Genomic DNA, 27,876 nt, shown 5'->3' with positions numbered 1-27,876 from the left:
TCAGGGCGATAAGGTGGACAGCTGGTTAGCACGTCCGCCTCGCAGCTGCGGCCTTCCAGAGTTTGCATGTTCTCCCCATACCTGTGTGGGTTTTCTGCGGGTACTCCATTTTCCTCCCACATTCCAAAAACATGCACGGTAGGTTAATTGGGCACTCTATATTGTCCCTAAGTGTGATTATGAGTGTGAATAATTGTTGTTCGTCTGTGCCTGCCCTGTGATTGGCTGAAAACCAATTCAGGGTGTACCCCGCTGACCGACCGAAGACAGCAGAGATAGGCTCCAAGGACAGTCGTGACCCCCGTGAGGTCATGCGGTTCGGAAAATGGACGGATGACGTTTCAGAAAAAATATTCCACCTGTTGCTGGATCTAACCCATAATTGATAAACATTGCTAAATATATTACTATATTCCATATTATTATTATACTTCTTTATACCTCTCGAAATAGTTACATTGCACTCCATTTTGTATGACAGCTCATAATGTTAAAACATTTACTCGAAAATTTTACAAAAACAACAATAAGACCCTGAAACAAATCAAATTTATTTACATTGTTTTCTATGGCGGGGGGCGGGGGGTGCATCATAGTGAAAGCTGTTTATAAAATTTTGGCCTGTGCATCACTATCTGAATGTGAGCGACAGCAGACTATATAAATACATTTTGTGGTCCAAAGTGGTTTTTGTCGCCGGCGTCTTACCGATTAGTCAGAGTGAGCACAGTGTGCCAGCAACAATGAGGCACCGTGACGACGGCGCCACCAATATTTCATCTTTGTTTGTTTTTTTTAAACCCTCCTAATAGAAACCTGCTGCACCACAATGGCTCTTCAGTCTGAGTCAACAATGCGCGACACAATTACACATCACTTTTAGTGTAACATTAACAGTCTGCTTTCTTTTAAAATTTGTTTTAAGGCGCAGGCGTGCTGCAGGGGTGGAGTTGATGAAATGGAAAAGCGAGTGTTTTCATTTGATCATCAAAACCCATCCACGCTGTGTAAGAACAAAAAAATTATTAAAAAGCTTTAGCTAACATGCTAATTGTTGTGTTAACATGTCGCAAGATAGCACCCCAAGTACAGAAAGGGTGACGGCAGATTGATAAGCGTTTTCTCCCTGCTTTTTTGTATTATTTACAATGTGAACTGATACAATGCTAACATGCTAACAATAGGTATGCTACCATATATCAGGGCAGCAGTCTGACTGGTGAAAGAGCAAGGCACATTGATTAGTAGGTATTGTACGTGTGTATCTGCTGACGACTCGCTGTCGGAAGTGCTCACTCAACGAGCCACACTCTTGATCACACATTTTGAGCGGCGATGGGAACTGTTGCCCGCGTTTCACTGCGAACGCGTTATTCACCTTCACACGACACAACCATGGATGATGTAGAACACGACTTTGAAATGACTCGAAAGAGCAAGTTTGCGCATTATTATACTCAGCCAACAGTTCCTGGAATTATAGTTGACAACCCCTCAAAATAATGTTCCGCGTGACCAAGGCCATTTTTATTTTTGCTTTTTCTATGCTTCTACCAAGTTTGAAGTAACTTGTCTGATCCACAGAGACCCTTTTTGGACTCTGCGAAGGCCAGGTCGCATGATACGACTGACTCATCATGATGGCTTTTATATTCTGTCACTTCCAATGCTTACATGAATGTTCATTCATTCATTCCTTTTCCGAACCGCTTGATCCTCACTGGGGTCGCGGGAGGTGCTGGAGCCTATCCCAGCTGTCATCGGGCATGAATATATGTTATCAACCACAAATTTACTCTTAACTTGCTAGATTTATTGCTTAGTATGGATTTCAAAATCTTGCGGAGAATTATTATTATTTTTTCATTCTCCACTCAATGTTTTTTTTAATGCATGTTTGAATGCCAAATTGAACCACACGCACATCAGCAAAAGCTGTTTGGCTTTCCATACTTATTTTGGTTCATCACTTCATCATTATTATTTGTTGTCTGTTTCTGTGTTTGGCAAGCTTTCCAATGATAGTCACGAACATTTTGAAAATACAATAAGGGTTAAGAGGTTTATTCAAATTTGAAAACTCAAAGAATAACCTAAACCTCTTTAAGAAAATCTTAACTGCTATTGACTTTGGCTAGATTTCGCCCAGAAATTGTTGCGCATTTTGACCAGTTTCAAAGAGTCATAACTTTCTTAATATTTGCCTCTGGAAAGTGACAAATCACTGATCTTTCTGACAATGCCTCATTGTTACATGTAAATCTATTGATTATTGAAATTTTACCCACATAACTATGACAATAGAATAAGTAGTAGAATTTATTCCTGTAGTTGCACAGTATTTCCTGTAAGGATGAAAAGAATGCTAACAGTTGCTATGCTAACATATACCAAGATATCAAGATGAGTAGAAAAAAGCCCTAAGGCAGACTGAAAAATATTCTAAATTTCTCCTCGTTTGTTTGCCTCTATGAATGCATACAATGCTAATAAGCCAACAGCACATATGCTAAAATGATGCAAGCTAGCAACGGGAGTCTTTTTTGAGGGAATAGCTGAAAAGCTAAATGCTAACAGTGGGTATGCCAACAAATAGCATGAGGGCAACATCAGCGTGACCTCAACAGTCCGCCTTTCCCACTAACAAATGGTCTCTTTCTGTTGTGTGCCGAGGAGTTTAAAAGGAGTCTTCAAAGTACAGTATTTTTAGTTTGATTATCACAGCCCAAACGCCGCTGTATTGTCTTTTTTCCATTGAACCCCACCCAGCTGGTTCTGCCACCGATAAGACCAACCTGGGGGATGTTTTGCCAATGACACCCATTTTTATCATATCAACGCACTTGCATGAATGTGCTTGTTGTGCTGTTGCTTACAGTCAAATTCAGTTTGAGTTCATTTTAAAATATTTTTACAATAATTGTGTGTTTAATAGTAATTCTATCCCATTTGTTTCATATGAGAGGTTACAGCATTCATTTGTTTTTGAGGAACCATTTGAATCCTTTTTCACTTGGGGGTAAAAATTAATTGCGTTGCTTTTATTTATTTATTTTTTAAAGATAAATATTAAAGATTCTGTTCTCAATATAACCAAATCAAAATCTATTATTTAATTTGAAAAATGCACACACAAAAATGTCAATTAAAATATGAGGATTAGTGATTTGAATTTTAACGGGTTTCTTCTGAATATTTTCCCAGGGAGAATCGATCCTAACATTTGAAATTTCTAAGAAAAATATGGCATTGCCTTGTGATGGCCAAGTTTGGGGTCCTGTGTGTCAAGGCTTCAATGAGTAGGGCCTCAGCCATCTTTTTCTTTATTCTTCGAGTAGCAACGCTGCAATTTGGGTGTGTCCGAGATAAGTATATACTGTAAAGGGCCGCTAATGTGCACTTACAGGAGGGTTGGAGCACTCACAACTAAATGTAAAATTTGTGCTTATACAACACATGTACCAGCCCAAGGCAAATCATTAGGAAAAGGTTTCAAAACAAACAAGAGAAGTACTTAAATAACACGGCATGTCAGCATTTCATTCGTTCTCTTCAGAAATAGCACCCGACTTCAAATGTAAAATTCTGATTGAAAGTATTTGGATGACGTTGATACAGGCCAACAAGCCACCACTTCACTCAGTTTGGTGTCGTGTGTGTGTGGACCTATTTAACGTAGTGAGCCAGCAAGTTAGTCGGCCAGCAAGCTACCAAGTGGAACAACAGCCACATCAAGTCCAGATAAATGAAATGGTGAAAAAGAGTTTGAACGCAATACCTCAACAACCATTGAACAATGGCGCAGGTTTTGAGCACTGATCTTCAAATATATTTTATGTATTTAGAAACAAATCATTGAAGTCACTCAACAAGGTCTTTAATTTTTGTATTAATAATATATATATATACACACACTCATACAGTAGTACTTGACAACAGGGCATTAAATTTGCATTGATGTTCTTGCTTCCTTGCTTTCCACATTCAGGTGTTAGCATATCAACAGTTAGCATGTTAGCATCTGTTTGAAATAGTCGCTGACTACAAAATCCTTATTGACATTCATGAGCACTTTCTTTCCCCAGGTTGCCATATGTTAGCAATCTATCTGGTAACATTCTGTGACTTTTCTTTGGAAATAGTTCCTGAACACAGGACAAAATATAAAATTCTTATCAATCTTCCTTATAGATATTTCTACAAACCAAGCTGTTGGTATACCAGTTATGATTTTATTAATCTTCATCACACTCCATAGCAAAATGTAAAATCCTGAGTGCTTTCTCGATTCAGACTGCTATCTTGTTAGATGCTAGCATTTTACCAGTTGATCTTCGGAAATACTAGCTGAGAGTGAGATGCAAAATTCAATGTGCATTAAGTGCTTTCTCCATCGTTAGCTAGTTAGCATACGGACTGTTAGCATGTTAGCATTAAATTTATTTCCGCCGAATTTCGCGCATTTGTATCTGTCCACCAGATGTTCCCCAATCAACAATTTGCGTCCACACTTGTTGTTAGCATGCTAGCTGTTAGCTTTGTTCAAACGGTTTCGGGGCAAATCTGTCACAAATGCTGTTGGGTTTTTTTGGGTGGCGTAATCCTGTTTACTAACTGGCTGTCAAAACATGCTCTCCTTGGCAGAGGTAACAAAAACGAAAACAGGAGTCGCACTTAAAGTATCAAAATGTTTGCACACCTGATTAACGCATACCATCCTCCACGTGATCCACATCTCAGCTCATGTTCATGCACACACATAAGGCACAGAAAGCGTGACACTGTGTTTCATGTAGCCTGACACACACGCACGCACGCACAGCTCAGATATTTACTTTCCTGTCAATCACTGAACTAATATGCAGTTGAATATGCGCTTTTGATCTGACAGATGTGTGCAGCCGAGTCCTGTAATATTTGTCATCACTTTACGCCATTTATTTTGATCAAAGTTGACAAATAAAAACGTCTTTGTTCATGTTTTAATTCAGTTTTATTAATTTGTCTCTTTGAGTGATTGGTTAATCAATATTCTGAAGATAATTAAAAAGATTAGGGAAATAAACACTTTTTGCATTTGTTTTTGTTCTTTTATTGTTAATGAGGGCGGCCCGGTAGTCCAGTGGTTAGCACGTCGGCTTCACAGTGCAGAGGTACCGGGTTCGATTCCAGCTCCGGCCTCCCTGTGTGGAGTTTGCATGTTCTCCCCGGGCCTGCGTGGGTTTTCTCCGGGTGCTCCGGTTTCCTCCCACATTCCAAAAACATGCGTGGCAGGCTGATTGGATGCTCTAAATTGTCCCTAGGTGTGAGTGTGGGCGTGGATGGTTGTTTGTCTCTGTGTGCCCTGCGATTGGCTGGCAACTGATTCAGGGTGTCCCCCGCCTACTGCCCGGAGACGGCTGGGATAGGCTCCAGCACCCCCCGCGACCCTAGTGAGGATCAAGCGGTTCGGAAAATGGATGGATGGATATTGTTAATGAATTAAATCAATGAAGAATCAGGATTTCAAAAAAAGAACATTTTATGACTATTTATTTTAAATTACATTTCACATGCACATACCTTTTCTATTTTTGTCAAAAATGGGTCGATAGTAGAGGTCCAACAAAAAAAAAAAAAAAACGGTTTGAAACGTAAAATAAATTTGGATTTAAAAGAGAATGCATGGATTTGAACCAAATTAAAGCGTTTCACTTTCAAATATATCAAGATAACTCAGTGAGAATAGCACCAAGCACTGTGGATAGAAAATAAGGCCGAAGCAGCAGGAGCATCGCCACACACACTTCTGCACTGTCCGCCATCTTCAAAGCAATCCAATAAGTATCGAATTGTCTTAGAATTGAGAGATACAGCATATCCATCCATTTTCCGATCCGCTTATCCTCACAAGGGTCGCGGGGCGTGCTGCAGCCAATCCCGACTGCCTTCGGGCAGTCGGCGGGGGACACCCTGAACAGGTTTGCCATTCACTCGCAGGGCACACATCGACAACCATCTGCGCTCACATTCAATGTAGAATGTTCCATTAACCCCGCCACGCATGTTTTTGGAAAGTGGGAGGAAACCGGAGTACCCGGAGAAAACCCACGCAGGCACGGGGAGAACATGCAAACTCCACCCAGGAAGGCCAGAGCCATTCGAACCCCGCACCTCTGCACTGTGAGGCCGACGTGCTAACCCAGAGGTGGGCAAACTACGGCCCGCGGGCCGAATCCGGCCCCTTGGTCTTTTTAAAGAGGTGGGCAAACTACGGCCCGCGGGCCGAATCCGGCCCCTTGGTCTGTTTAATCCAGCCCGCCGAAGGTTGGTCCACAATTAAGGTTCGATGTGAATGATTGCAGTCATTTCAATTGGACTTGTCTTGACAGGCATTTCACCGCCAGGTGGCGCATTGACTTGAAGTTGCAGAACAGGGGGGGTGGGGGGGGGGGGGGGATCTTTTCTGTTGATGTTTGATATGGACTGTCAACAAATGCATTTTTTTTTAATGCACCATAGCTCGTGCTAACCTGGCCCTTCTGTCAAATTTTAAAAGTCAATGCGGCCCCCGAGCCAAAAAGTTTGCCCACCCCTGTGCTAACCAGTCGATCACCATGCCGCCATCTTATAATCAGGTGAACTATTTGACATATTTTATATGGATTTAACGTTCTCATTTATTTTGTTATATAATAATTCATTTGAACGGAAACAACTATCGACACTACAATGAAAACAGGAGGATGAATCCTTATTTAAATATGAGCACAACAACGACCTTTGTCCCCGAAGAACGTTAAAAGCAGTGCCTGTTAAGTTCAACATGACTTTTCAAAGATTTGACAGATTGACCCGGGAACAGATCATTTCTATTTTCATTCGTCCTTACAAACTACAAATCAAACCAAAGAATCAGTCGGATTACTTTCTTTTAGTTGTGTCCAACTACGCTGTATTTAATATCATTTCATACCTGGATGATAGTTCCAAATACTAAAATGTGACGTAACACAGTGAACTCATTCAGTTCTCTGGACGTTTATCTTCATTCACTGGAATTTACTGCCACCAAGTATGTTTTTGCTAATACGTTGAAGATGAACAGCGTGTGCGAAAAAGAGGATGTGTCACAGAAATTAATGGAAAGGTCAGGGAGTGAATGGCGAACGCCACGTACAGAAAGACCCGAACATTCAAATTGAGCAATGCAGTGCGTGGGCGTCGCGTCGCTCACGGCGTCTTTCTTAACAAGAGACATAAATGATTATTTTCCCATCAATAGCATTTTCTCTTGTGGTTTTTTTTTTTCTTGTTTTATCGTCGAAGGTGTCAAAAAAGCAACAGATACTCGCAGGAGAGTCACAGTTCTCCTTGAGCCGATTCTTTTCCCAAAAGCTCATTTTCCACACCAACTTTTTTTTACGGTAAAAGAAGAGCGTCTAACTCTGGCAATATGGGGGAACTTCGAAAACAGCTGGTAGCGGGGCTGCATTGGCACCCAAAAAATTCCGCCCTGGCATTTTGACTCGTGCGCATGCTCGCAACCACCTCTGTAACTGAGAAGTCATTGTTTACACTACCATCCGCAATCAAGGTTTCATGAAATAAAATGCACTCCTGTTTTCTCGCTACGGCGTAAGAATAACGGCTATAATTGACATTTACCGCAATCATCAAACGTCCTAATCCAAAGATAAATTGTTGTAAAATGTGTCATTCAGACATGACTCCTGACGCCCGGCCCTCCCCCACCGGCTCCCATGTCGCTCTGCCACTGATGTTGATTGGTTCAGTTTGCTGTTAATACCGTACAAAGTCAACGGATTAATAGCCTTCCTCCCGATAACTTGTAGGATGCTCTCTTGGGGTGAAACGGAGGAAAATAATGATTAAACAGCAGCACGTCAGCCCCAAAAGACGCCGCCGGCCCACCGGGCATGGATCTGCCCTGAATGCCAGATGGCCAGTCCAGCCCTGGCTGGCGGTGCATGCGGTTTTATAATCATATCTAAAATATATTCAAAAAGCAAAATGTTAGGGATCAACCGGGTGACATCACCTCCTAAATGCAGTGCGTATGCAAACTTTGCTCGCATTCAATCCGGATTTCTCTTGTGCTCGACTCATTGTGAGGAAGAGGAGAGGGGCGGGGAGTCGCGGGTCTTCGCAGAACAGCTATGCGGGCCCGGGGACAATGTGCTGAATTGGCAGCCTATATATAAGTCTGCCATTTGGACGCACTAATGCCACTTTACCTTATGAGGGAACGTCGGGCCGCAGCACCTGCTGCGCACAGAATGCCTTAGGAGATCAACTTCTGACACCCAGAACACCCCACCACCATCCCCAACCCTCACCCACCACATATAAGACCCTCACTCGGATTGTTTTACACACAGGACACAAAGTGTGTGTGTAGTGTGTGTGTATGTGTGTGTGTGTGTATGTGTGTGTGTGTGTGTGTGTGTGTGTGTGTGTGTGTGTGTGTGTGTGTGTGTGTGTGTGTGCGTGTGTGTGTGAGTGACAGACGGGCTATATTAAATTGTCTCCTGAAAACAATCCCCACAGAAGAATTGGAATACACGTGAGGCGGCGTCAAATCACTATTTTTTTTTAAATAAATGTGTGTGTGTGTGTGTGTGTGTGCAAAGAGCAAACATGCGTTATCTGCGATGTGTAGAGAGGGGACCACCCCGAGGAGAGCGCTATCAGCCGCCGGCAGACCCCCCCCCCCCCAAGCCACCGTGTCCTCCCGTACCCTCTGCCAGCGCCAGGCCGCACCGCCACTTGCTGACTCCACAATATCGACGCACAACAATCGGCCTTGTCGTCTCATCCTCATGCTTCCACCCGATGTTGTCGTGATCTATTTTTACACGTGACTCATGCCCTTGGACCCCCCCCCCCCCCACCACCCTCAAAGAGAAGGAAAGTTAATAGGATAAGACCACCACCCACTTTACGCAAGTGTTCTTTCCCTGTTTGATTCCCAAGAAGGCCCCCCCCCCTGTCACATTTTTGCAGCATTCATGAGTCCACTCGGTGGTCATCATGAACATTTTGGTGTCAAATGTCTTATTTTTTTTCTGCATTCATGGGACTGGTGGGTTTTATTCCCATATTTACTCAAACTTGAACATGTTTGCGTTGTTCATGAATCTACTCAAGCAACATTTTCAATGACAATTTCCACATTTTGGACAATTTAAATGTGTCTACTGGAGGTCACGATTGACATTTTTACTTCCACATTTTTGCTACATTAACGAGACCATTTGATTGCGGAAATGACATGAATGAGACAACGGTGGGTCTTAAGTGACATTTCGGCACATCGAATTCGGAATTTTTGCAACATCCACTGGCCTTTTGAAGCTCTTTTTTGTTATTTCAAAAACAACATTTTGGCAGTAATTCGCAGCATTGTCACATCAAATTAGGTTTGTTTGTTTTTTTTTAACTTACTTTTGCAACATTGACAAGCCCACTTTATGGTCACTGTTGAAAGTTTTGCTTCAAATCTAGCAGTGGTATTTATTTACATTTGAAATCAAATGCAACGTTTGTTTTTTTTTTGCAACAATAACGTGATCATTATAGAATTCATTTGTAGTCAAATTCTAACTTCAAATGTACATTTTCTTTTTCTTTCAGAATAAATTGGTCTACTGGTCGTCGGGACAAACATTGAGACTTCAAATTCAATCGTCCTGCAGCATAAAATGCACGTTTACCTTGAAATTCAACCCTTTTTTTTTGCAGCAGCAGCAGGAGAGACGGCAAAGTCATTCCGCATACTTTTGGCCAACATGTCAGTGAAAATGAAAGATTTTTATGTCTACAGTTACATCACTAAAGTCACTTCGAATGAAGATTACAAGACGATTGCGGCATTTGTTGCATAGTGACAAACTGTCATAATTCACGCTTTCATTTTGAATTGCGCATGTGAATGCCACCCAATAATCATGACAAAAAAAATGTTGCCAACTTTTGAAAGACTTTTGCTGGATTATTGTGACAATATATCAGTTGTTATTTGTAAACATTTGAACTGAAAGGGAACTTTTATCAACACTATGGACATACTGGCTGTCATGATTCAGGTCAAACATGTTATAATTTTTTTTTTTTTTTTTTTTTACCATGATTGACAAAATATCCAGTGCAAACATCCCCCCCCCCCCACCAAACATTTTACTGAAAAAACTGAAATGTGACAAACTGGCAATTATATACAGTATATTATATATTTTTTCACTGGGTTTACATTGATTTTTTTTCTGAAACATGAGTGACAAAATAGCCAGTTTGTTTGCTTAAAATGATGTTGGTTGAAACTTTGTGACATGCGGACTGTCATATCATTGTCACTTTTTTTGTTAACGCCGGAGTAGTGTATCTGTGTGACAACACCGTTTGCATATTTTGCAAAACCAGTTAGCCCATGACATCAAACTTTTATCATTTATTTTTAACTTGCACTTATTTCTTTTTTTTTTCTCATTAAAAACTAAGATGCCTGCTGCAACGCAGTCTACGACGACCCACGGGTGGTTAATACAAATATTTTCATCATATACTATAAATAGTCTAAACTTTTTTTTCCCCCAGCATGAGCGTCTTTATACTGATTTTGCGAACTTTGGTGCGTTGCTTCAAGTTGCGTGCATTCTTGCGTCACGTTTATGGTCAAAATGTGTCATCATGATTCGTTTGACGTCTACTGCATGATGTGAACTGACAAGGGTCTTGTTGAACTAAATGACAATTTCACTCTCTCGTTGCCCCCCCCCCCACCCCCCTCTCGACTTTACACGTGTAAACGCTGAGTGACGTGACTTGTTTCTTACCTGCACGCTTTGCGATGAGACTCTCGCGCTGCAAACTTGGAAATCACAAGAAGCCGAAGACGTCCAATCCCGCGCGTAAAGTCACCATTGCGCACTTGAGATGCGGTTGGAGGGAGGGGGGTGGAAGTGGAGGTCGGGCTCGGGGGTGTGTGGTAGGGAGTGGGGGGGGGGGGGGCAGAAGAAGACCTCCTCGCACACCCGGAGAGAGAGAGAGAGCGAGAGAGAGAGAGAGAGAGAGAGTGTGTGTGAGTGAGTGAGTGAGTGAGTGGGGGAAGTTGGGGAAAGTGGGAAGTTGGGTCCCGATTCTGTGGGGCAGTTCTTGTTGTTTTGGGGCGGGGGGGGGAAAAAAAGAAAAGAAAAAGTTAGTCCTTCCTTCCCCGTCCGGCGAGATGTGGACGTGAAGTGAGCGTGTGTGACCCAGTGACTGATAGAGACACACCGAGAGGAAAGCTAACCCCTCCTCCCTTCCTCCCTCCTTCCGTCTCTCTCTCTCTCTCTCTCTCTCCTTGGGGGGGCCCATTCAAGAACTTTGGAGAGTCTTGCATTCGTCCGCCACTGTTGTTTGCCTTCACCTCCTAAAAATAAATAAATGGAAATAAATTAAATAGTAATAAAGTCTCACTTCTTAAATACCTTTGCAGGGGCGGTGGGGGTGAGGGGTGTCAAATGTAGCATGGTTAAGGGTCGAGTTTCGAGTGGTCTGTGATTCGAATTGGATTTTTTTTGTTAAATTGCTCCATGTACAGCACTTTGTATGCAGCGATGGCTGTTTGAAAGTGCTCTATAAATACAGTTGACTTGACTTGAAATTATAAATTGGAATAATACTGCAAAATGTTGGATTTTCTGTGAAAATTGGTTGCAAAAAGTGTTGACACTTTGTCTCTCAGTCTCCACAAATATTTATTTTCAAGTAAAATATTGATGCCAGCATGTCACGACAAGAAAATAATTATGCAAACATTTTACATTCTCAGCAACATCTTATATAAATCATAATACTCATTAGTCCCACAAAAATATTTAAATGATATATTGCTGTATTATTATTATTTTTATTATAATCCGGGAAGAGATTATGAGATTATTCCCACTTCAACAAACTGTACACTATTAGATAACTGTATGGTCAGCAGATTGTCAAAATATAGTAATTTGATTAAAATGTTTGATCATGTAAAAGTAATGTTTTCGCTCAATGAGAAGCCTTTTAACAATAAAATAAAATGGCATGAAATGAAATTATCGCAATGAAATATGATGGACTGTATTAATATATTCCAACACGTTAATATATTTTAACGTGAAAAAGTAACAAATTATGAATATTTGTATTTTGTATTGTCACGGTCTTAGTCTTTTATTGGAGATAACTTAGAAAAATGTACAAGGGTTCAAATAGTCCCAATTAAACTAAGGAAAAAAGCTTTTGTTACACTTTAACCAAATTTTAATCCTAACTTCAGTAGAAACCAGCAAAGGAAGACAAGAAAACAGATGAGTTGAAAAAAAGACAAAGTAACATATTTCTAGACATATGTATGTCATACTAGAAAATAATGTCAGTTAAAAATAAGAACAAACTTGAATTTGGAAACGTAGATATGACGAGTTCTCTGTGCGTCTTTTACGTTATTACACTTACTCTAGCGACATCTATTGGTACTTTGCTGGCATGACACCCATACAGTATAATAATAATAATAATAATAGATTTTATTTATAAGCGCCTTTCAAGACACCCTGTAACAAGCTCTGGAAAATATTGACTAAAGTTTTATAATTATAATAATAATAATAATAATAATAACAGTGTACAAGAATCTAACTATTCACTTTAAATGTGTATTTACTTTTTGTTTTCCGGCATGAGTTACAGAAATTCACGAGAAATACTTTTTGTTGACTTTTCATTGTAAAAGAAAACGAAGTGTGCAACACTTTCGTGTTCATTTTACTGTAATTGTTTTCCTGACAAATCTTTTTTTAATTGAAGTAACTGAAAATGTGATGGAGTGACATACTGACTGTCACTTCTTTTTTGGGGGGACCAGTGAAACAAAATATAGATTGTACATTTTTGCTGGAAACAGATTTGAATAGTTGTTTCGAAACAATTAGCTGAACTAGGTGATAAATTGTTGCAACACAAGTGATATTGACGCGTTTTTGCTTAACATTTCGGATTTCTCCAGAATTACTTGTATACTTGTATACGTTGTCATTATATACACTTTTTGGGCATGATTGTTTCGATACAGGCACACGTCATAAGCAGAGTAACAGTATTTGTCGAACGCTCAGCGTTCCAGGTTTTAGTTACAGAACTTGACAACACGAGGCAGCAGAGAGCTGACGTTACATTCCTGCGTTGCAATTCTCGTAGACAAAGACGCCACCGGACGTGACGTCACATTTACTGCCAGTCATCGCTATTGCTAATGGCGCGCTTTTTTTCGTTGTTTATGTAGCCTTCCTACCCTGTGAATCAAAACCATGAGTTCTCCGGGTGATAAACACGGCACTAAACGACCGGCGTCCTCGAGCGAAGTGAGTCAAATGTTTGGATTTCGGCGTAAATCGGCTGAAAGAAGCCGCGGAATGTACGAGAAGAGGGTTAGCTTCCCGTTAGCGTGTCAGCTAATGTCCAAGAGTTCACTCGAACGGAACGAATGCACCATGCTTGTAAAACAGCCGGCATTTAAGGCAGTAATAACATGGGATTCTGTCAAACTGTTTTGCAAAATGAAAATGACGCCTGTGTGTGTTTACATCTGCAGGATGAGTCGACCCAGTGGGCCTCCGCTGACCTGGGAAGTGACGAGAGGAAGCAGAAGTTTCTCCGGTTGATGGGCGCCTCCAAGGTGGCCGCCCTCGCAAATTGACATTTATACTTTTCTTCCCACGATTTCGAGGAAATGGGTCCCGGATAAAGTTGCCAGATGCGGGGACATTTCAAAATCACAAACTTTTAATGTAGATCGAATTTAATAGGAGTTGAGGTCCTCATGAAGCTGATAATTATTCCCCGATAAACTTTCTTGTAACATTTTATCATGTTTCTCCTTCTGTAGAAAGAACACACTGGACGTCTTGTCATTGGCGAACACAAGTCGACGGCACACTTCCGCAGTGGTGAGACACTTAAAAAGAAGACGATTTAAAAAAAATATTTGTGATTCGTTTTTGACTATTTATAATTTGAAGGAGGCATTAACTTAGAATCCAAGTATAAAGCGTCCAAATATTTAAAATAAACAAAATAACGGCATCATACGAGGAAAGCATTTAGCTGTAAAACCAAATCATGGAAATAACAGTTAAAAAACCCAAAACATTTATTAAGATTACAGATGCTCCGAACACAGTTTTAAGATGCCGATGCTGATCCATGTGTGATCAACTAATTCCATCACGATTTTTTTATTTAATTCAATTTGTTGAATTTCTATTTCTTCGTTATTCAAAAACAGAACACTCCTTCACATACATTGCAGATAATGCCCAAACAAATTACAATTCAGTAATATGTCAGAAAATATGGAAAAATGTTATTCTCCCCGAGTGATTTGATTGTTCACATACCACAAGAGGGAGCCCACGTACCACAAATAGAGAAAAGCTGCATTCGATGCTGAAGAAGATAAAGTCGCACAAAATGTGCTGACCACCTCAGCATCCGGCGCAACTAATACGTCTTTTTTTTTTTTTTCCCCAACCGCCCGCCCGCCGCGCAGCTCTCTGTGTGCGGATGTGAGGCATGAGCGCGTGTGCCGTGACCACTGTATGCTCCGCAGGGACGGAGGACGAGCAAATCAGCGAGCGCCTCGAGATGCAGTACCAGCGAGGAATGGACGAGAAGCTGTCGGGACGCAACCGGCGACATTGCGGACTCGGCTTCAGCGAGGTGAGCGCAACGCCTCATGTCTCACGGGGACAACGGGTGCTGAGGAATACTTTTGAAAATGACATCTTTTGTGACCCCGCAGCCAGAGTCGACCGACGTCCCGCCCGTGTCCGAAATGCCCCCCAGCGAGTCCAAAGACCCCAAGGACAAAGCGTGCGACACAAAGCCGACAGAGACCGTGACAGAAAAGGACAAAAGCCCGGAAAAAAGTGGGGCTGCCGAAAGGAAAAGTGTTTACAAAATGTCCTTTGTTAAGTCATCATAATGGAGCCATTGAAGGATTTTTTTCCCCACCATTTACAGTGTATATTTTTTGTAGCGTGTCCCAGAATCACTTAGTGGTTTCGTTAAAAAGGAGACATCAGAAGCAACGGGTTTCCCCTTATTTGTTCATTTATTTTGTAAAGTGGACAATTGGTTGTCCTTGTTAGTAGCAAATACATTATGTGACCACTAGGTGATGCTAGAAGCCGGTCAAACAATTTCATCAAAATAATAAAACTCTTGTTGTTCTTCGTGCTGATTAAGTGTTTGTTGCATTTTAGTTTGAAAATTCCCCCAGCGGTCCTTCACTGGGACTGCGGTCAGAGTCAGTGGTGGTGGTCACGGGCTCGCAGCAGCAGCTTTGGCTAAAGGGAAGAAAAAAATATTTCTCAGTCATGGAACTGATCTACAGATAGAAAAGAGACAAGTTTGAAGCTGACATACCATGTTGGACCAGTGACTGTACTTAAAAATATGTATTAAGTATTTTTTTAATTTAAAATATATTGGAACAAATGTCTTTTGTGTCGTGTTTTTTTTTAAATCTAAACATTACATTTATAATAATGACTCAAATTGCTATTTATTATCCATACAATTTAATGGTCTGTTACTTTATCTGGTAATGATTATTCATTTTTGCAACAAATGTTTCACTATTGGAAGATTAACTCTTTATACATAATGCGTCAAATCTCCCAGTTCACGTCATTTTTACAAGACGCAAGTGTCCATGTGAACCAAGACAATGGCCAAAATATTAGGAACAGCTCTCAGTGTACCTCGGTGCACAATAGTAAATCTAGTTAAATTTGTCATCAAAATATTTGCAATATCAATAAAGGCAGAGTTATTTTGAATGCAATTTGTGTACCTTCTGCCATCTTGAGGAAGAACATTCAGTTGTTTTGCCGCTTGTCACTGGCATAGACAGAATATTATTTGTAAAAAATGAAACTGGATCCCCGATGAGGCTTTAGCGTTTACCAAAAGCGTATTCCTATGCAGTGTTTTTCATATTATGAGTCACCGGACGTGAAATCAAATGCAACAGTAGTTCCAAACCTGCCACCAGTTTGCTCTTCTTGGATGCCTGTGAGGCGAGCGCTCGCGATGCCTTCATGATCTTCTCCTGCTCTTGGAGAACCGATTCCAGCTCGCTGAGGTCCAGCGACGCAGACTGCAAATTCTGAACGCTGAGGACACAGACGAGCACGCTCCATTCTTACACAGTATGTTGACACGACAGTTTCATTGGGCTCGCCTTCGAACCCCCCCCCCCCAAAAAAAAGAAATTCCATACTTGTAATCCTTGCATTTGAATGATGGAATTAACATCGTATTAATTTTTAATGATTGTATTTGTTTTAATTTTATATATATATATATATATACATGTACATACACTGCAATATTAAATTATGCTACTCCCCCTTATTTATATTAAACAGTATACTATCTCCACTTAAATTAGAATGATGTATTTTGTTGAGGGAGAGTGAGGTTAAAGGAACATTTAAAAGGACATTAGGTCATGTATCAAAATGTTCGATGAACTATAAGTTGGGGCACTGTAAGTCAAGGCACCACAGAACAAGTCTGATGAAAAATATGCAATATTAATATCAATCGTGTGAAGTTAGTGGATTAAACCGGACGTGGATGGTGATGTCCCCGAAGTGCATCTCGCTTACTTGGACTTGGTGAGGATTTTCCTGATGCGTTCCGTACGAAGATGTCGCTCCTCCTCTTCCTCCGGGCTAAGCGGCTCCTCGGGATCCGACTCGACGTAACGCTCAGGGATGGACACCTTCTTGGGCTTGGAGAGCTACAAAACACAAAATGGACGTCTGTTCACGTCGTCATGGTCGTCAACGTCGTCGAGCATAACCGACCTCTCTGCTGATGTCGAGATCGTAGTCCAGAGGCTCCACGTCTGCTTCTCGGACCAGCGTGGCCTTGGCCGTCAGCCACTCGTCTCTTCCCTCATTGTGACCTTCGTCGCTTTGACCTTCGGCCCCGGGACGTTCCTCCCGCCAATCAAACGCCTGCGGGTGGTCGGAACATGCAGCTCAATTTTACAAATACTGTACAAAAAAAATTATGTTTCATTCAAAATGTGACTCCATAGGGGGAATATGTCATGTAGTTATTTCTAATATTAGGATTCCATTTGTATTCATATTCCTAAATCCTGAGAGTCAAATTCACTTTTCAAGATCTTATCTCTCGCAATTCACTCATTTTGATACTTACAAGATTCATAGGTGTCAAACTCAGGTCCTGGAGGGCCGCTCTCCTGCATGTTTTCCAAGTCTCCCTGTTGCAACACACCTGATTCAAATGATCAGCAAGCTCTGTGGAAGCCTGACATTGAACCTGTTCATTTGAATCAGGTGTGTTGCAACAGGGCGACTCGGAAAACATGCAGGACAGCGGCCCTCCAGGACCTGAGTTTGACACCTATGAAGATTCTGAATAAATTCATTCATAATTATACTGGGTCAACAGCAAATTTTACTCGAAGATGGCGTTGTGTCCCGAAACGTATTTTTGATGCAGATTTAAAAATGTCGTGAACTTTTTTTCCTAGCACATTAAAGTTTTGAGGTATTTAAACTTTACTATTTACATATCATCTTAGTCTATAGTCTCTTTTGTAAAACAAGGGTGGATTCTGAACTGGCGCAAAAATAAAATCATCGATACAAGTTTACTTCCATCCCTGATTAAAAATGTAGTAACATTTTGTTGAAAACTAACAATGATGACATTTATTCCTACAGGCTTGAATAAATAATTATTACATTTAGCATTTTTATATGTGCTCGGAATAATTTAATTCAATAAATTGTATTTATTTAGCTATTAATATTGTCTTAATTCTATACGGAATTACTGGACAAACAAAATTGCTAATATTATTGTGGCAGCACGTATGTTATACCCATTGTCATTTTTGTTTAATATTGACTACCAACTGGGAAATAAGCATAAAAAAACTAGCTCGATTTCTTGCCATTATTTTCGTGTTTGTTATTATATATTCCTGGAATAAACGACGTCATATTGGATTTATTCCTTATACTTTAACATAAATAATCTGTGAGCTACCGAAGTGTAATTACAATCAATTATTCTTGCAACAAGAATAAGCAAAGCAATCTTGCAACAATTTTTTTCTGGTTATGCGGCAAGACACGAGAGTTCATTTTGTAGATTTATACAATTAAATGTCAAAATTAATATGCAGGCAGAGGCACGAGCCAAGCGGTGAAGACGTAACAGTTTGTACGCAGCCAACAAATCATCGCTCTTGATTGATATTAAATAACTCGGCGGGATTTTAGTGTCATTAGGCAGGCACACGATTAGTCAATCTTGGAATGACAAGCGGGGTGCGTTTGTGGTGTCGTGTGTTCAGTACTTGTGTGAGAAATCATCCAAAGCCATGCAATGCGTCCTTCCGGGTGCAGCCGGCAGCAGCTGGCCACTTCTGTGCTTGCGTTCGGGGAAGAAGTAATGACAAAAAGAGAAGAGAAAAAGAAAAAGCATGCAGACCCGATGAGGGCCACAGACGAGGAAAACGGCGTGCCCAGGAAGCAAACGCTCTTTATTGCGGAGTGCAAATGTCTACGCGGTGGCAAAGAGTTATTTCTTGCTGACAAACCGTTAGGTATCTCCTTGAGCTAAACAACTCCCCTCTGGTGAAAACAACAACAACAAAAAAGCAAGGGCGGAGAGTTGGACTGGAGAGTGGCGTGAAGTCATTGGTTTCATCTCAAAATGTTCATGGAAGATAGAACTGGTACAGATAGTTGACAAACTGGAGTGGGCGTCGAGCCAAACAAAATGGCCGCGTCCCAATTCCGGGGCCGCAACCCGGGAAATTTTGCGCTGTCCTTTCTCTTCAAATTAATCACATAACATTGCAAATCCTTCAGAGACAATTTCAAATCGGTATTTGGTTCTCATAACATTACGGTGTTTTTTGACTTTTTTTTTGGTTGTTGTAGAAATCAGTTTAATTGTGGTGAAAATGTTCATCGTAATATTTCATATTGTTACCATTTATTTGCATAGTACAACTTTTTGTTTGACGTTACGTAATATTTTAACTTCGTAACTTTTAAAAAATATATTTTGTAGCATTATATCTATTTTTTCTGGTAATTTTCTTTTTACTGTTTTCAAGTAAAATCACAATTGAAACTTCATGATATTTCAATGTTTTTCCTTGTATTGTTTAAACTTTTTCTTGTAAAGTTCAGTTTTTTGACATCATAACTTTCACACTATTGGCAAAGGGTGTACGTCTTATTTCAACTTTGAGTGACGTTAAATTCTCAGAATATATATTTTAATTCTAGCACAACTTTATTCATAGAATTTAATCAAAAAACAACTTTCTTCTCATCACGACTTGATTCACGTATAATAATGACTCCATTTTCATATTAAAATGGATCAAATGCAAACTTTTTTTTTCCTGAGTGTTTCTATTATTGTAATATGTCTACTCTTTTCACTTTCACATGAAGTAACTTTACTCTACTTTCTTTTTTTGGGGGGCGGGAGGTTGTTATGAAACATCGCAACTTGATGAACCCAACACTGCAATTTTATTATTGTGACATTTCAACTTTTGCTAACATCACAACATTCCCGCTGCTAAGCGGCTACACATTAGCATTATTACCAGAAATGTGAAGTTTGGCATATCTGAAGACAATACTTTCATTTGTAAGTAGCATTTCAAGATTTCTTTTCACTCCTTTGCAGCGACGCTGCCTCAATGCGTAGTTTAGACATCATAAAGCGTGTGGCCCCTCAAGATGGGCAGTAATGTTGTGAATTTAACACAACTAAAGACAGGAGTGGCGTTTTTGTCCAGTGTTGAGATCTCATGTACTTTTTTTTTAACACACAAGAAGGCTATAATTTTCAATTATCCCAGTGGGATACAGCTGACCAGGTAGCCTTGAGTCCATTTCACCTGGTTTCCATTTTTGTTTCTCGCTGCTCATCTGCTCCCTTGTTAAAACTTCTCTCATATACAATATATATCATTTGTTTTCTTGGATTTCTTTCAACATAACCACATTTCTGCATCGCTTCAAACCAGCATGGCTCGTCAACAATAGACTGCGAGCTCTTTTAATTGCTTTTAAAAAAAGATAACATGGAGGTATTTAAATGTTGGAGGAATAAATAAGATCAATAAAAAAAAATTAAGGTTCAATATCCTGGAAGGTGATGAAATATTGGGTGACCTATTTGCGATTTTTATGAACTGAAAGGACAAACAAGTGCAATTTTGTAAGCGTGTTGTCATCGTTAGGATAAGTAGCATTCCACAGGAAAAAATGAAAATTCACTCAACAAGAGTAACAAAGCATCCATCACAGTGTTTTGTATCAATGCCCATCTACAGAGCACGCAAAAACGGCCTGCCTTGGCCTCAAAACACATGTTCTTATGAGATGGAAAATTTGATTGGACAATTTTTTTAGGGGGGGGGGGTGAAATTCGATTTTTTTCGTTATCTGAAATCAAGACTTTTTCATGTATGTTGTACTGTATCGTCTCTCAGGTTGTTAAGTAAAATATAACATCTCTTAATATTTAAATGTCTTTCTCTTATTATTATACATTTAGACATTAAAATTTGATTTGAAAAAATGTTTGTACTTTTTTTTTTTTTCAAATCTATGAGCATTTCGTGACAAAGTACAAGTTTCCCAGCCATGATGAGCTAAGTCGTTTTCATTTGTGGAAGCTGAAATATTGTCGCCAATGACGTCAGTGCAATAATTTTTCACCTACACAATAAGATTCTCCCGGGTGTAAATACCGAAATGTCCCTTTGACGCACGCATTAGCATTATCATTCGTATCTTCGCGTTGAACTGACAAAGGAACCCAGCCTGCCGTAAACTTACGCGAGGACGTTCAAAGATAAAACAAAAGTGATATCTAAAATAGCAAAAAATAAAATAAAATTCGGGACCAAGGCAAAACCAGATAATGCGAAACAAGGCACTTAGATTTTGACGAAAATAATGCGGGGTGGGGTTCGATCTTTAGCCAGCAGCATTTCCTGTCCAACCTGAAAACATTCCGGCTATGGCCTCCCGATGATCTAAATCTATATACCAAATCTCTACAAAATAGATTCATATATACTGTACAGCTATAGACTGAAAATATCCCTCAGTAGATAAATAAACGCCTTGGCTTCTCTCTGGTTCACATTCAGTGTCCGGTCAGTGGGGTCCAACAAGGCGTTCCTTTCGATCCCCTCCCATTTTTGTTGTTCTTAAAGCATTAACCAAGCTAGTCGGTGGCTTGTTAGCTCATGCGGCTTAGCGCGTTAGCATCCCTGCTAGGTTACTATGCGGCTGGCTTCTGCGGGAAAGCGCAGTGGTGGATCTCGTCGCCGCCGCGGGGTGGAGGTAACGTACGGAGGCGGGCGGCGGGGCACTTGAGCGCTCGCCCTGGCTGAGGTTCCGTTTTCGTTCACGCACAAGCGCCCTCTGGTGGCGCTTCATGCGCTCCAGTTGCTCCTCGGCGCTCATTCGGCCACCGCGCTGGGGAGGAGGCGCGCCGCTCGGATACTCGGAGGACAAACACTCCAAGGCACTCTTAGGTCGCTCCTGCAGGGAGACACGCGTGATGATGACAATGTCCCTTTTGTCATTTTTAGTTTCATTTTTGTACTTTCCATCCAAGTAAGTTCTCCAGAGAACAAAAGCGCTGTGGCGGAGTTGAGTAGACGTCACAACTTACCCTGTCCACGGCGGTGTCGGGGCCTCTCCTCAGCGTGACGAAGGACGATATGGCACTCGACTGGTTCTGCCATGATGTGCCCGATAGACCTGCTCCGGTGGCATGTGATTAAAAAAAAAAAATGGAAGATGACGGCAGCATTGACAAAGTTGCCAGTACACAAGCTAGTGTTACATTACAATACCTTTGTGTTCAAGATACTGATAATCCGCATCGTTGTTGTGGTGAGTTATGGCCAGCAGCTCGGGTTCACTCAGGAAAGAACGCAAGTCAGTCTGCAAGCACACAAACTTGGAAGTTGGAGTGGTTTGAAGCGGTCATGAAATGTGAAAGGATGTGGTCAATATGTAAACATTTCTTTACTGGGGGACAATATAGGACAGCACTCTTCCCAACTCGATGTGTAACACACATTTTAAATATGCAAAGAATCTATGCTTATGCGCAAAATATGTGCTAATATATTTCATTTTTGATAATACTTTTCACAATGCATGTATAAAAGATTCACTATCCTAACGCAACAAGAAAAGGGTTTGAAACAAACTATAAAATAACTTTTTTTTTTCAGTGCGAAGGGCTCTCTGGCAAAATTACCATTCAAGGCCGGCACAAAACTGCTGAGCAAGAAACCAACCTAAATGCAAGAACTTAGTTTGTGATTTTCAAATTTTTAATATTTTTTCTGTAGTCTGTCCTGCTGATTTTTTTCCCCCAACATTTTTTCACATTCGGCGATTTGGGAAATGGAAAATACATAAAAGGATGGAGGAAATTGGTTATGATCGTACCTTACAGTCGCCATTGAAAGCGTTGTGTCCGCCCTCCCGGTCCCTCTTCCTCTCGTCAGACTGCCGCTTGAGGCCACGCACCGACATGTGGCGGATGACCGCCGATGCCTCCTTGGGCAGCGGCGGCACGGCGGGCGGCGTCTCCTCGTAGTCGTACAGGCGAGGGAGCGGCGGTCGGGGCGGAGCGTCATCCTCTGCCTTGGAGTCCACGTAAAGGAACAAGAAAAGTTGAAATCAGTCAAGAACTGTCAATAGCAGAATTGAACGCGTCAAACAACACTCAATTTGGAAATTTTCGGTCGGCAACGAATGCTTTTTAAAAATCAATCTGTCGGTGAATCAATGAATTAGATTTTAAAAAATCCTAGAGATTAGGCGATTCTTAAAAAAAATTGTTGTCTATGGGTTAATCGGTGCACAGCTAAGGAATTTTATTGTTGACATTTTGGTAATGTCCCTACTCTGGCTGGTAAAAGCAGTAGTGAACAAGCACTACTAATGCCGCTAACGTCTCAGACCCGACGAGGCAGAGCTTGACTTACCCACTTTGGCACAAAGTTGGGAGGCAGAGTTTGCGAAAAGACGCTCGGAACAGAACTACGAGGTGGAGGATGGATGTCGGCACTCGAAGAAGGCACGCTGGGCTCTGACACGGAAGGCACTAACTTCCTCTCTGTGAGCAAGTCAACAAGGAATGTCAAAGGAATTATACAGTCGTGTACATTTAAAAAACAACAGTCAAAGAATTTGAAAGTCAATTTTTTTTTTAAATGGAAATAATTGAAAAAGGAATTTTCAAAGGATATTTTTTTAATGTGTATTTTTATTTTACATTTAAAATATGAAAAAAGAAAATCCAAAGTAAATTTGGAGAAAATATGTGATTTCAAAAACAATAAAAATGAAGCAATGAAAAATATATTCACACAATTGAAAATTAATCTTTAAATGTTTGTAAGATGTCAAACAAAAGGTAGAAATAAGTAAATGATTTTATAGTAGAACCAACCTGGGTTCTGCACAGAAGCGATGGTAACTTTGTAGTTGGCTTTGCTGCCACTCAATCCCGCCATCACATCCTCGATCCTCCACAGCTCGCGCTTCATCTCGCCCTTTTCTTGCTGCGTTGTAGCACGTGCGCACACAGCACCAGAGTTGACGAGTGTCAATTCCTTCCTATCCTGATGCAGTACCGGTCCTCACCTGTGGGGTGGCGTTGTGGTTCATGCGGGCCTGCAGCGCCGCCCTCAGCTGCTCCACCGAATCCTCCAGCCAGCCGTACTCGTCCCAGGCATGCGTCATTTCCTGGGGCATATCATAGCAACGGAAAAAAGTCATTCTTTGAGTTTCGCAAAGCAAGGTCTATACGGGCAGGCTTGGAAAAGAAACTGAAGACGACGACTAAAATGATTAATAAGATTCAATTTTATGTAAATGACATGAAATGAATTAAAAAGCAATAGTCAAAAGAAACCCTCAAGATTTTAAAAAAGAAAATTCTTTTGAAAATGTGTTTACAGGACATTTTACATGTTTTAAAGAATGCTTATTTACAATAAATTCTTAAGAAGTAAAAAAACACAAATATTTAAAATATACAGTATATACATTAGGGGAGGAATAAATGTACAAATGTTAGTTCAAAACTAGTTTAAAATTCAATTTTGAAATAGATAAAAATCTATTTCAAAAGGAAATTAAAATGTAAACTGCCATTCAAGAGTTAATGTGAAAAATAAAGTTTTAAAAGGAACAAAAACATAAATGAAAACAATTCAACCCATTTAAACAAATGAACAAAATGCACGCAAAGTCAAAAAAATGAAAGTATTTAAACGTCGTAAACGTAATTTAAAAATAATTGGTAAAAGTAATTTGTAAATATATTAAAAAGGACTGTCAAAACTGTCAGAAAGGGGTGCGATGGTAGCTACTAAAGAAGGCATAAAAAGGAACGCTTCAATGAGTTTGGCATGACAGAACAAAAGCCCATCAAACATTTATTTGTACCGTGGATAGTCGGGATATCTGGGCCCTGATGGAGACCAGGTCCTCCTGAAGAAGTCTCTGCTGGTAAGCAATTTTGTGCGCATGGGCCGGCTGCTCGTGGAAGAGCTCCATTTGCTGGTGGGACACGTCCAGCACGCTCTCCAGCTTGTCCTGAAAGTCGCGCCGTGTCATTTACATTCGTTCGTTTGTATGGCAGCTGCGCGACAAAACGCCTTCGTCACCTTGTCCTTTTTCAACGAGCTGATCCGCAGTTCCAAGTCCTTCAGGATCTTGTCTTGCTCACATAGCCGACTCAGCTTCACCTGCAGAGGACGGTAAAGGTTATTTGAGTTCAAATCTGAGCCCCGAACAGCCAGGATGGGTAAATTAAGTTTGACACATGACCTTAGTTCTCCCACCAAGTAGAAAAGTAGGTTTTGGCTGGCATCGTTTAAATTATCTGACTGCGGGGCCCCGCGGTGGCAACATCCCGCCTTCGCTGTATCGTACGTAAAATGTAAAGACGGATAACCACTGAGACTCATATTGAGGTCATTTGCACAAAGTGGATGCGTCGAGCCGACGCCTTGAATTACAGTCAGGGAGGCAATGCGTCCCATGAATAAAAGTGTGATTACGCCGAAGCAAAGGTGTCTTCACTTAATCAAGCCCGAACATTTGTGTCATGCTGTTGGGCCGAGAAAAAAAAAATTTGCTCCCATGTGTCGGAACTAGAACTGGTCACCAGATGAATAATTGATTCTGCTTTTTTGATGTCATCCACGGTGCCGCCGTTGAATGTCATCCGCGTATCCATTTTGTACTCATAAATATGGAGATGCAAACGCAGCAAGGCTCATTTTTCATTAACAGTCAGAGAGCTCTCCGCTTATAATTTGTGTGTGCTATTTAATGACAAAGAAAGAACTTCACATACCTCAGGATCAAATTCAATTTGTGTTGTGAATTAGTCATATAAGGTGAAGAGAAATCATCCTAGTTAAACTGTGAATCAAAGTCGGACAAGTTATAAGGTGACTTATACGGTAAACCAAAGTTGTACTCATAATAAAGTGAATTAATGTCATACTAGTGCAAGAGGAAATAGATTCCAACCAGTCGAACCGCTTTTCAACATACACCGTTTACGTTTTCACCCCGAAAATGTTCAGATTTTAAAGTCACGTAGTTGCTTTTTCCGAATTCGCTGACAACAAGCACCCTTATAACATAAACTTGAACTTGTTGGAATGTGAACTGAAATCAACTTGTAATATTGTGAATTCCACTCACGTCCACGTCACTCTCTGCGACCTTGACCGGCTTTCCCGACGCCTTCAGCGTTTGACTTCCAGCCACCTGAAAATGATCAATCCACATTTCATACGTCTTCCTCAAAAGTACGTAACATAAAATGGTGCGGAAACGACACAGACTGAACGGAGACTGCAATACTGTGACGCGACCTCGCGTGCATGACGACGACGACAACAAAGAAAATGTATCACATCGGCTGTTGCCATGGAGACCACAATGGACATTTGAGGCCCTGCCCAAGTGGACACACCAAGAGAAATCTCAATGCCTCAAACGGAGCGTTTCATTTTCAACTAATTGAGTGACTGTGTTAGCATAGCTCGCTAATACCATTAGCTAATGAGGGGCGGGCACTTTTTCATGGCGGCTCGTATGGGTAGTACATGAACTTATGGAATTGAAAAGTATGAGTTACAATATGTGGTCCTGGAAGATAACACTTGTTAACGCTTGTAATTATACTTGTTTCAGTTACAATTATCATTTGCAACCCGTTGAGGCAGGAAGGTACGGTGGCTTGGTTCAAATATAACCGTGTGCTGGTTATAGTTATTAAGTCTGCAGATCTATCCATTATCCCAATAGAGCAAATTTGGTGGAAAAAGCCAACACAGCATGTACTTTTAGTGATCATGTGCAACCCGTTGAGACAGAAAACTACTTGAAATCAAATGATAGCGCCTTTTGTTGGTTCAAAAGTATTTTGTGGCTGAAAAGATGAGAGTGGCCAAAATTGAACATGCTTGCCTGGAGCCCATTTAGGCAGCTGATTTTTTGGGCCCAGATTATCGAAGCGGAATGAGCAACATATAGAACGTGTACTTTTAAACAATTCAATTCCGCAACATCAATTAAGTTCTTCATAGCATTTTTCTTCCTTGCGCACTGATTTTTTTTTTTTTTTTTTTTTTTTTTTTGAGGGGCAGCCTGTTTTGGCAGCTTATAAATTGGGCCTGATGGGAGAGTATGAGCACGGCATGTTGCTGTTAACGACCACATAACTTTGTACCTCTGTATTTTGATCTATTACATGACCAAGAAAATCCTTCATGTAAAAAAAAAAAAAAAAAAAAAAACCAAAAAACTTAAAAGGCGGCCCCGGTGGACCAGTGTTAGCGCATTGACCTCACGGTGCAGAGGTGCACGGGTTCGATTCCGGTCCCTGTGTGGAGTTTGCATGTTCTCCCCGTGCCTGCGTGGGTTTTGTCCGGGTTCTCCGGTTTCCTCCCACATTCCAAAAACATGCACTGCAGATTGATGAAACATTCTAAATTGTCCCGAGGTGTGAGTTTGAGCGCGGATTGTTGTTCGTCTCTGTGGGCTGCGATTGGCTGGCAACCAGTTCAGGATGTACCCCACCTACTGCCCGATGACGGCTGGGATAGGCTCCAGCACCCCCTCATGCGAATAAAGCGGATCGGAAAATGGATGGATGATAAACATAAAACTGATCACACCCGTCCAACCAATGTCAGTTATCAATCAGGTCTTCTGATTCCACAACAGAAAGCCCTGCACCATGGCAACACAAGATGCAGCGTTTCAGAGATGACGCTAGAAGCAACTGGCTTATTTTCCACCACTGAGCGAGCCACAGCCACAACACATGCACTGCCGAGCCGTCCCATGCCCACTTTGTGACGCCGGCGTTTTTTCTACATCACTACATTGTCTGCATGTGTGTGTGCGTGTGTGTGTGTGGCAATGAGTGGGAGGGGCGGGGGACAAATGGCGGCAAGACACGTGATGCTGTTCAAGAGTCAATTGAACAGTCGCCTTCACATGCACGAGCACGCTGTATATGGAAGGAAACTCGCCCACGCACACGCACGCACGCGCACACACACGGAGCTTACGGTCAATAGCGGCCTGAGAGGCCCAGCAGTGCAGTGCAGTAGCAAACTGTGAACTGCGAGGATCAGGGGCTCTAGAGCTCTGATCTGCCGAGTCAAGAAAAGAGCTGCAGTCACGTGATGGCGGCCGC

At 41.1% G+C, this 27,876-nt stretch overlaps 3 protein-coding genes across 11 annotated transcripts in view; 1 reads left to right on the top strand and 2 right to left on the bottom strand.

The window, feature by feature from the left end:
• Positions 1-11,240, bottom strand: part of LOC147206562 (transcription factor SOX-6-like) — a 93,066-nt gene extending 81,826 nt beyond the window's left edge. The window contains exon 1 of the mRNA XM_086109344.1: positions 10,836-11,240. The gene's annotated coding sequence lies outside the window, so the exon portion shown is untranslated. The remainder of the gene's footprint in view (positions 1-10,835) is intronic.
• Positions 11,241-13,230: 1,990 nt separating this feature from the next.
• On the top strand, positions 13,231-15,526 carry c4h11orf58 (chromosome 4 C11orf58 homolog). Its single transcript, XM_086108344.1, has 5 exons — positions 13,231-13,385; positions 13,616-13,699; positions 13,910-13,970; positions 14,633-14,742; positions 14,825-15,526. Exons 1-5 carry the CDS (start codon positions 13,332-13,334, stop codon positions 15,005-15,007), a joined length of 492 nt encoding a protein of 163 aa, XP_085964470.1. The 5' UTR covers positions 13,231-13,331; the 3' UTR covers positions 15,008-15,526.
• The window catches only part of LOC147206560 (pleckstrin homology domain-containing family A member 7-like), a 72,719-nt gene continuing 59,951 nt past the window's right edge, over positions 15,109-27,876 (bottom strand). For 8 of the 9 annotated variants that reach the window (XM_086108334.1, XM_086108337.1, XM_086108335.1 and 5 more), the window contains 14 exons: positions 25,869-25,934; positions 24,818-24,898; positions 24,597-24,746; positions 23,790-23,891; positions 23,596-23,707; positions 23,129-23,259; positions 22,587-22,784; positions 21,980-22,070; positions 21,796-21,884; positions 21,471-21,662; positions 16,902-17,054; positions 16,701-16,834; positions 16,072-16,202; positions 15,109-15,371 (listed from right to left, as the gene is read on the bottom strand). In XM_086108334.1, the coding sequence (XP_085964460.1) occupies positions 15,346-15,371; positions 16,072-16,202; positions 16,701-16,834; positions 16,902-17,054; positions 21,471-21,662; positions 21,796-21,884; positions 21,980-22,070; positions 22,587-22,784; positions 23,129-23,259; positions 23,596-23,707; positions 23,790-23,891; positions 24,597-24,746; positions 24,818-24,898; positions 25,869-25,934 (1,656 nt within the window). In that variant the 3' untranslated portion in view covers positions 15,109-15,345. Of the gene's footprint in view, positions 15,372-16,071; positions 16,203-16,700; positions 16,835-16,901; positions 17,055-21,470; positions 21,663-21,795; positions 21,885-21,979; positions 22,071-22,586; positions 22,785-23,128; positions 23,260-23,595; positions 23,708-23,789; positions 23,892-24,596; positions 24,747-24,817; positions 24,899-25,868; positions 25,935-27,748; positions 27,833-27,876 lie in introns of all 9 variants that reach the window. The other variant, XM_086108341.1, reaches the window with a different exon arrangement.

The sequence above is a fragment of the Hippocampus guttulatus genome, chromosome 4, assembly GCF_054856545.1.
Source record: "Hippocampus guttulatus isolate MCC_2025c chromosome 4, RoL_Hgut_1.0, whole genome shotgun sequence".
Taxonomy (NCBI): Eukaryota; Metazoa; Chordata; class Actinopteri; order Syngnathiformes; family Syngnathidae; genus Hippocampus; species Hippocampus guttulatus.
The sequence above is the reverse complement of the archived record's forward strand: the minus strand, read 5'-3'. Positions and strand labels throughout refer to the sequence as shown.

Bases quoted from the DNA above. Each gene is read 5' to 3' on its own strand.
- c4h11orf58 (XM_086108344.1), top strand. From the start codon at position 13,332: ATGAGTTCTCCGGGTGATAAACACGGCACTAAACGACCGGCGTCCTCG. The intron at 13,386-13,615 runs GTGAGTCAAATG...TTACATCTGCAG, and splicing joins GACCGGCGTCCTCGAGCGAA to GATGAGTCGACCCAGTGGGC. The intron at 13,700-13,909 runs GTGGCCGCCCTC...CTCCTTCTGTAG, and splicing joins GGTTGATGGGCGCCTCCAAG to AAAGAACACACTGGACGTCT.